General features: G+C 36.6%; 1 protein-coding gene across 1 annotated transcript; it reads right to left on the bottom strand.

The window, feature by feature from the left end:
• Positions 1 to 1,889: 1,889 nt before the first annotated feature.
• Positions 1,890 to 7,853, bottom strand: LOC107581875 (uncharacterized protein C20orf96-like). The gene is made up of 10 exons (XM_016267549.1): positions 7,818 to 7,853; positions 7,512 to 7,632; positions 7,291 to 7,418; positions 7,035 to 7,193; positions 5,944 to 6,043; positions 5,065 to 5,222; positions 4,797 to 4,898; positions 4,601 to 4,687; positions 4,356 to 4,477; positions 1,890 to 1,950 (listed from the first exon to the last, which is right to left on the bottom strand). The coding sequence occupies exons 1-10, from the start codon at positions 7,851 to 7,853 to the stop codon at positions 1,890 to 1,892; spliced, it is 1,074 nt and encodes a 357-aa protein (XP_016123035.1).
• Between the last annotated feature and the right edge of the window lie 1,524 nt (positions 7,854 to 9,377).

The following is a 9,377-nucleotide window of genomic DNA, read 5'->3' as shown; positions in this document are numbered from 1 at the left end:
TCCTGTTGCCAACTCAGCTCGAGCTCAGAAACCTGCTTTCTGTTTATGTTACTCACATGATCCGTAAACACAGCTCAACGAATGGGCCCTCGACTTTAAGTCTCGTGGGTCCTCGTTGAGCGTCTTTCAACATCCTCCAGGGCCACGAAATGTTATAATGTGCCTTTTTAGCACCGTCCCACTCCATCCCCATGACGTCGTCGATGGTCTGTCATTTCCTGCTTAAAGCTGAGCTGGGATGATATGTTATCAGGAGGTTCTCATTAGTCCAGCTGCTTTGATGTAAAACGCATCTTGATTTAATGATGTCATCACTGGGAAATCATGCAATGCAAAACCACACACATTGCATTTATTTTTCTTTAGAGAAACAACATCCACATCTGTTTCTTTTCTTGGTGCTTATGCAATTGGATAATGAATGTTGCAATTGTATTGCATCTGTTTAGTATTTTTGTTTCTAAAATAAGTTTTATTTATTGGAAAAAAGCATTCCAGCACCGAATACACATGGAAAAAAAGAGCTCAGAATCCTTGCAACAGTGAAATAGAGGAAATAAGGTTTATCCCCTGCTTAGATCTCGCTGTTGTTGTTTTTTTTTTACCAGGAATTTTTAATTCTCTGAGGCTCAACTGAATCTTTTCCAAATGAAACAACAAAAGTAATCAAACCAGTCGCCCATACACTGGGGTGCTGAAATCCATAACTGTTTACAGAGCAAGACTTGTTCCCACACTTTGGTCAATTACATCAATGTCACAAAACTACTGTTTCACAGTTTGCAAAATGGCTTTGAAATGCCCCATTCGCAAGGTAAATGGAGTCATATATAGTCATAAAATGAAGCACATATACTTGGAGGATTGACACTTTAAAGTATCATTAACTGCAATAACATTTGCTTGCTGACTGGTTCCAAACTTCAACATTGTGGTCCTCCGACATGGGAACATGGACCGATTATGAGCATCTTCTGCAAACATTTAAGCTGCAATTGCATTTTTATGTGCTTTGCAAACAATACAAAGTACTGTGAAAAATGTTATAATACACCCTGTATTATAATTACATTATAAATGTCTTTACTGTAACTTCTGATCAGTTTATTGTATCCTTGCTGGATAAAGTACTAAATATCTTTCAATCAATCAATCAATCAATAAAAATAATGAAAAAAAAAATCTTACTGACCCCAAACTTTTGAACAGTGATGTATGGCAAAGTCTTAAAATGTACAACATATATATGTGTACACACAGTATTTTATTGTGACACTTAAGACTGGAGTAATGTTTGCTGAAAATTCAATTTTGGCAGCACAGGAATAAATTACATTTTGGAACATGTGTTTTAAATGACTGTTTTAAAAAATGTTTTAAATGACTTTTAAATGGTAATATTTCACAATATAATTTTTTTTTTTACTGTATTTTAAATCAAATATATGGCCTTGGTGAGCACAAGAGGCTTCTTTCAAAAATGTCTGAATGTTAGTATATTTACAATGAGACTATTGTAGGTATGCTAAAATAAAAAGTCAGGCTTTTAAAGAGGTATTTTGTTACTACTTACTAAATAAAAGTGGTCATTTAACATATGCAGCTTTGTTTGTGAAACACAAAAATACATGTATGCAGTTGCATGTCTAAAAGCACATCAGTAAATCATGGCATTTGCACTAGAGTGCAATATATTGTGTTTTTAGGGGGGAAAAAAGAGATGATAAAGCCTATAAAACAAACTGAACGCAAAGACAAATAAAGAAAAGAAGATTTGTACAATTGTTTGACCGAGTAAAATGATTTAATGAAGTGGCTTCATTGATTTTCGTCAGTAATATATAGCAGCTCAAGGGAAGACTCAAAAAGGTAATGCCTTCAGCACAAGGCTACACAGGGAGCAAATCCACTTGGGGTACATTGAGATGGACGTCCATATCTGGAGTACACCTAAAATACAGAAAACAGTGACAGTAACTGTATACAGCCATTATATGACCTTAAAGGGATAGTTCACCCAAAAATGAAAATTTTGTAATTTACTCTCCCTCATGACGCTGCAAACCAAATGAAGATATTCAGAAGAACGGGTTTTGCCCATACAATGACTGTCTATAGGGTCCAAAACTATGGACAATGGACAAAAAATACTTCTTTCGTGTTCCACAGAATAAATTCATACAGGTTTGGAATGACAAATCATGACAGAATCTTCATTTTTTTGGTGCAAAGATCATGTAAATCAGGAGGACTCCTTACAGGACATCTGCCCTTAAACATGGTCACCACAGCCTGAGACAGTTTGTTTAAGACAGGAAACATGAGAACTTTCTCTGCTGGGGCTCAATACATCTGCAGATACTAAAGCCACGTCTCTGTCACGAGCAAAGCAGGAAATCCCAGATCTGTTTATCATTATCTCCATTTAATGGAAACCTTTATAACTTGGTGCTCAGTGTGACATGATATGTGAACACAGTGAATGTTTTTTTGCTTGTTTTCCACGTTCTTTGTCCCCTAGGGCAAAACACTTACGGACCGAGGGTCCATATGAATAAATCTTATCTGTGATAATAACAGCTCCCATGGGTGGCAAGAGGTTGTGCATGCACTCGCAGGGCCTTGGAATAAAGTGTCCGATTGTTTTGGAGATATGACCGATTGTCATGGAGAGGAAAATGACATGCTGTTTTGGAACAGACTGTTGGGAAATGTGAAACCTTCATTAACCTTTAATGGGTGCCAGGGATTCCATGAATGCACAGCAATCTCTTGTTCTTCATTTATCTTTAAGATGGCCTTTGGAGTCTTTTCCAAAACTGTGTAATATAACATCATCTCCAACAGCTCAATGCTTTTTCCAAACCAAGCATTTGTTTGAAAGTAGATAGGGTAATTTTTCCTCTAGTTTACAGTATCTGATTCGCAACGCTCCACTCCAATCTCCAAAAAACCTTAATGGGTTAGTGAACATGTTGCTTATCATACAAATTTGCATGGTCGTTCACCCAAAAATGAAAATTCAGCCATCTTTTACTTACTCTCATGTCATTTCCAATATGGTCACAAATTATTTCAACAACATAGGAGTGTTATTAATGACGTTAAACGAAAGTGGTGGAGATCCTGATGACTACTGTACTGTACACTCAAATCTTGTGAAACTTGCAACCATAGGCTAATGATGCTTTTAGGAAACGAACCATGATTTTGTTCTGTAGAACAAAAAAGAAGGTATTTTGAAAAATGTCTGTGTGTTTTTTTTTTTTTTTACTTTATACAATGAAAGTCAAGGGGTCTGATTTGGTTTGGAACCCTATGTGGTTGCCGCAAGCCCGCTGGACGCTCCTTCGTCGAATCCGCCAGCGGCCTAGAGTGAACGGCGGCCGGTGGACCTCCGCTCACTCAAGCCCGTGTTGTGTGTGATGCTGTGTGTTTCATTGTGAAAGCGAAACTACTTTCTTTGGCCTTCCAAAAGAGGACATGGCTTGTTGTTTGTCATTTCTCCGATCACAAATGCAGACATGGTTTTATGTTTATCCTGCGCGATGTCATTATAATCCGTAATTATGCCCCCACTGGATGCAACAAATGCCTCGTTTATAATGGGTTTTAATGTTTTTGTCTTGTCGCTCCGGCCGGACAGGGCATCACAGTATGGTGAGGGGCGTAACATTTCCGTCACACGCTTGAGGTATTCGGCCAATCACAACGCACTGGATAGCTGGCCAATCACAGCACACCTCGCTTTTCAGACCGATGAGCTTTGTAAAAATCGACGCATTTCAGAAAGGCGGGGCATAGAGGAGAAACAATAATGTACAGTATGTGGAAAATAATGTGTTTTTTGAACCTTAAACCGCATGAACACATTTCATTACACCAAATACACAAAATAATGTTCTTTTTAGCAACATCATATGACCCCTTTAAATGGACAAAAACAGTTGCGACAGGCTTGGAACAACATGATGATTGACTAAATAATGCCAGAATTTTCATTTTTAGGTGAACTATTTCTTTCAATTGTTTCTCAATGCATTAAATGAGCATCTTATCTCATATTGGAAGTTAAATTCTCATGGGCTGTGTGCTGTCAGTATGTTTGAGAAGGCTCTTGAAAGTGAAGTTCTCTAAGTGTTGCTGTTCTATATCTGTTTATGGGAGGGGTCGGGTCATACTAACACTGTTAGACATTTCGAGGGGTTTGTTGAACTTCCTTTCAAGTGGCCAAATTTGTGAGAACGTTTCTCTGCAACTGCAATTATTGTATAACTTGGGAATGTTTCAGCTGAAGAGCTGTTTGTGATAAAGAAGCTGTTTGCCTCAATAACTTAATGTCCTCATCCACTTACTTGTCTGATTTCAGGAAAACATCTGGAAAGATCTCTCTCCTGATATTTTTTGGTCTTGATAGTTGCAGTTCCTGAATACTCTTCTTTAGCTCTTCATTCTTTTGCTCAATCTCCATTATCAACTTAAAAAAATATACAGTAAATAAAATTTACAGTGCAAATAAATTTAGTATTTTAAAATATCCATTCCACTTTAATACTCAATAATAAACTTTAATGTATACTTTTAAATAAAAAATAACTACCTTTTTCTGTTTATGAATCTCTTCCCTCATTGTATTGTTCTGTGAGGCCATCAGTTTGACAATGGGAGGGATGTGGGAAGCATGTTTCTGAAAATCAAACCATAAACACATTTTTTTAATGATGCTCCGGAAGTACAAAATTATCTCCATTTAAAATAACATAAATCTAAAAATCAACACAGAAGAGCTTCTTTACCTCAACAACAGCAGACAGCACATCTTGTTCTCTTTGGCACTGGCGTCTCTCCAAATTGACCGTTTCTTTCTTAAAAAACAGATTCAAATCTTCTTGCTCTTTCTGTCAATTATAAAGGGGGCAAATACACTACAATGTTATTGCACACTGAAGTGTTCTTATGGGAGCTGGAACCACATGTTTTTTTAATAAATAAAGGATTTTCCTGGATATAACTTTGATTACTTTTTACTCAGTCATCCAGCAATAAGTCCTGCTCATATTTTACCTGCTGCATCTCTTTCAGTCTGTCCAGCTTTCTTTCCATGTCTGCAATCTGCAAAGCCTTGACTGGGAGCTCCATATCTTTGTACGTCTTCAGTCTGCGGAGCTCTTTCTGAGCCTCTATCACCTTTGCTTTTAGCAGATCCAAATGCTTCTGCAAACCTACATTTATCAGATGAACTCAGCTGAAATTTGTTGCTGCAGTTTGGGGTTGTTTGTTTTTGCTTTACCATTAACAGCCATTGCAGAAACAACACTATATTGCCAAAAGAATGTGGATACCCAAACATGTGGACCTCTCTGTGTGCACAGAGGCATTATCATGCTAGAACAGAAGAGGGCCTCATTCTACATTAAATGTTTTAGCATGCTTGATTTTATGCACCTGCTTCGATATACACTGCTGTTCAAGTGAACTACAGTTCTGGGATCAGTAAAATTAAAAATAATAATAATAATCATCATCATCATCATCATCATAAAATAATGCTTTTATTCAGCAAGGATGCATTGCATTGATCACAAAAGAAGGTAAAAGACAATTACACTTCCAAAGATTTTTATTTAAAATAAATGCTGTTATTTGATCTTCCTATTTATCAAAGAATCCTGAAAAAAAAACTATATTATGGTTTCCACAAAAATATAAAGCAGAAACTGTTTTCAAGTTTTATTTTCAGTGTTTCTTGAGCACCAAACCAGCATATTAAAAAGATTTCTGAAGGATCATGTGACACTGAAAACTGGAGTAATGACTGCTGAAAATTCAGCTTTGCTGTCACAAGAATAAATTACGTTCTAAAATATATTAACATTTTTGACTGTGTAGTGTACATATTGCATTTGAAAATGATGAAAACGAACTGATGAACTATAAACTAACCGCTGAGATGTGTCTGGGATGCTTCCTTTATATCTCTCAGCTCTGCTTTGGCACTTTTAATAAGACTGTCATTCCATCGTTTCAAAGCTACCGTTGATCTCTAGCAAGAACATAAAAGATCATGTTTGACTGGTTAGGGATATTCAATACTTGCAAAATTTTGAAAAAGTTTGAGTTCAGTGGACAATGTGTACGGTAGGATCTAAAGACGTGATACAATTTCTCTCACCCTCTTTTGCTCTGTCTGGATGAGTAGTTCATTGGTTCTGGTAAATGAGCTTCTGTCCGTATCCATTATGCTTCTGGCCATCTGCAGGTTCCTCTCTTGAAGCTGTTCACAGAGCTCCTCCAGGTCTTTTATTGCTTCTTTCCTGGATTTGATGAGTAACTACAACAGATTGCAGCCGTTGACATGGTATATACACCAAATTAAGCACAAGTGAACTATTAAAGTCTGCTTTCCCTCTTTATAGTACTGTACACACCATCAGTTCTTTGATGTTGTATTTCGTCTTTGAGGTGGCCTGGTCCTGTTCCACTTTTTCAGCCGTCCTTCTTGAAGGGAATTTGAGGAGTGTTGTGAAATCATTGTGGACATGAGATTGAGATTTTCCTGTTCATAAAGCAGAGATTACAAAAGAATTCATAAAGACAGATATGCCTCACTACAGTAGAAGCTTTGATCCAGACATACCCATGTTCACACCTGAGTTTTCAGTCGGAGATGGTCTGATTTCTCCTTTGTTAGATGATATGCCTGCTTTATGATGAGGAGTTGCCCAGAGCAGAGGTTTAGGTATTGTATTTCTCTCCCATTTTCTGTAATCCTTGAAAAATATTTGTAACTTTTTAGTCTACCTGCAGCTATATTACTTTACAGAAAGCAATAGGCTACTCATACATGAAAGAATAAATGGGGGGGGGTGTACTGCAAACCTTTTCATTATGCCAAAAAATGCCAGACCACTACATTAACATTACAATACATTACCATAACACAGATATTCAATACTTGCAAAATTTTGAAAAAGTTTGAGTTCAGTGGACAATGTGTACGGTAGGATCTAAAGACGTGATACAATTTCTCTCACCCTCTTTTGCTCTGTCTGGATGAGTAGTTCATTGGTTCTGGTAAATGAGCTTCTGTCCGTATCCATTATGCTTCTGGCCATCTGCAGGTTCCTCTCTTGAAGCTGTTCACAGAGCTCCTCCAGGTCTTTTATTGCTTCTTTCCTGGATTTGATGAGTAACTACAACAGATTGCAGCCGTTGACATGGTATATACACCAAATTAAGCACAAGTGAACTATTAAAGTCTGCTTTCCCTCTTTATAGTACTGTACACACCATCAGTTCTTTGATGTTGTATTTCGTCTTTGAGGTGGCCTGGTCCTGTTCCACTTTTTCAGCCGTCCTTCTTGAAGGGAATTTGAGGAGTGTTGTGAAATCATTGTGGACATGAGATTGAGATTTTCCTGTTCATAAAGCAGAGATTACAAAAGAATTCATAAAGACAGATATGCCTCACTACAGTAGAAGCTTTGATCCAGACATACCCATGTTCACACCTGAGTTTTCAGTCGGAGATGGTCTGATTTCTCCTTTGTTAGATGATATGCCTGCTTTATGATGAGGAGTTGCCCAGAGCAGAGGTTTAGGTATTGTATTTCGCTCCCATTTTCTGTAATCCTTGAAAAATATTTGTAACTTTTTAGTCTACCTGCAGCTATATTACTTTACAGAAAGCAATAGGCTACTCATACATGAAAGAATAAATGGGGGGGGTGTGTACTGCAAACCTTTTCATTATGCCAAAAAATGCCAGACCACTACATTAACATTACAATACATTACCATAACACAGTCAGTCATACCACGGAATTAAAGTTATGCATATCTTGACCTGCCATGTTGTTTTCTTCCTCAGAGCCGTCGACATCAAATTTACCGACAGTTCCACCGTTTCATGTTTGCCATAGCAACCGGAGAAACACGCCTGGTACAGCGTACTTCTGCTGCCATCTAGTGGACATACTGAGCATGCGCAAAACTGCGCTGTACTATTATCATTATGTGGCCTAACAGTAAAGAACACGTATTTATGAACTTCTATAAATCCCTATATATTCTATGTGATTGTAGCAAAATTGAGTGTATAAAGAATTCAGTTGTGAAATCTCCCAATTCTTGTCAAAATTCCACTTTTGTTATTATTACATTTTCCCCTGTCATCTGTAAAAACACTAGGCTTACTGTTTTTTTTTATTGAATGGGAAATTAATAAGTATAATTAATGGGTTTGTATTGTCTATTTTTAACCCTCTCTAAATACATGAATAAAAACTTTTATGATGTTGTAATGAAAATGATTTACAATATACTTGTTTTCGAAATAGCCTACACTTTAATTGCTGACATTTCTGCATTATAGATAAGATGCATGTTTATAGAAGAGAAGGTTATACAAACAGGTCTATATTTAGTGGCACATTTACAACGCAAACAGTAAATATAAAATGTATTATAAATAGCACAATGATTCAAATATCCAACTTTATCGTCAACATATCAACATTGGGAATTATATTACTTTGTATAATGAACAGCATTGCGTATTTTTTTCTGCATAAAAAAGGTGGGATTAATATTATTAAATCATCAATATACAAATGCATATACAGCCTTCACAGCACAAAAAAAAGACAAACATTTAATGAATAACATGGATTAGCCCAGTGTTTTAAGTTTGTTGTTATGGCACCATCAAACTAGATCATATTTTGGATCACTGCAAATAGTAAAATCTTAACATTTAAATATTTAAAATGTGTTATTGAAACAGATGCTCTGTAATTGCATTGAAAAGTATAAAGAAACGGAAAACATGATCATAGTATATCTGCAGATTTTCCTGGATGAGGTTTTAATTGGCAGTTCCAGTGTTGATGAATCACGCCGTGTTGTTGTTGATGTCCATGCGGCTGATGAGCTCAGTGATGAGCGCCTGCAGTGTCTCCGAGCGCATTTTGCTCACTTCCAGCACAGCTTCATGATTGACAGACTCATTGTCCTCATAGCTTTTCACCACTTTGTTAGTGATGAGGGAGAGACCAAAGACCCTCATGCCACAATGACTGGCGACCAACACTTCTGGTGCGGTACTCATTCCTTTAAAGGCAAGATAGACATAAATTTAAAATAAATGCATAATTATGACAATATAACAGTATGACTTACTATTTCTAGACATTACACAGGAGTGTATTAACATAGCAATTAGGCCAAAATGGTACTTAACTACAAATATAAATGCACTTGGAATATTAATTTAAGTTTAAGAAATTATTCTACTATGTATATAGGGACCAATTCTCACTATTAACTAGTTGCTAATTAGCATGCATATTATTAACATATTGGCTGTTTATTAGTAC

The sequence above is a fragment of the Sinocyclocheilus grahami genome, unplaced genomic scaffold (assembly GCF_001515645.1).
Source record: "Sinocyclocheilus grahami isolate Dianchi unplaced genomic scaffold, SAMN03320097.WGS_v1.1 scaffold3.1, whole genome shotgun sequence".
NCBI classification, from domain to species: Eukaryota; Metazoa; Chordata; class Actinopteri; order Cypriniformes; family Cyprinidae; genus Sinocyclocheilus; species Sinocyclocheilus grahami.
Note: the sequence above shows the minus strand (reverse complement) of the source record. Positions and strands in the feature narration are given on the sequence as shown.

Coding starts and splice junctions, on each gene's coding strand:
- LOC107581875 (XM_016267549.1), bottom strand. CDS start 7,853: ATGGCAGGTCAAGATATGCATAACTTTAATTCCGTG. Junction 7,633..7,817: donor TGCATAACTTTAATTCCGTG/GTATGACTGACT, acceptor ATATTTTTCAAG/GATTACAGAAAATGGGAGCG. Junction 4,899..5,064: donor GACTGAAAGAGATGCAGCAG/GTAAAATATGAG, acceptor TATAATTGACAG/AAAGAGCAAGAAGATTTGAA.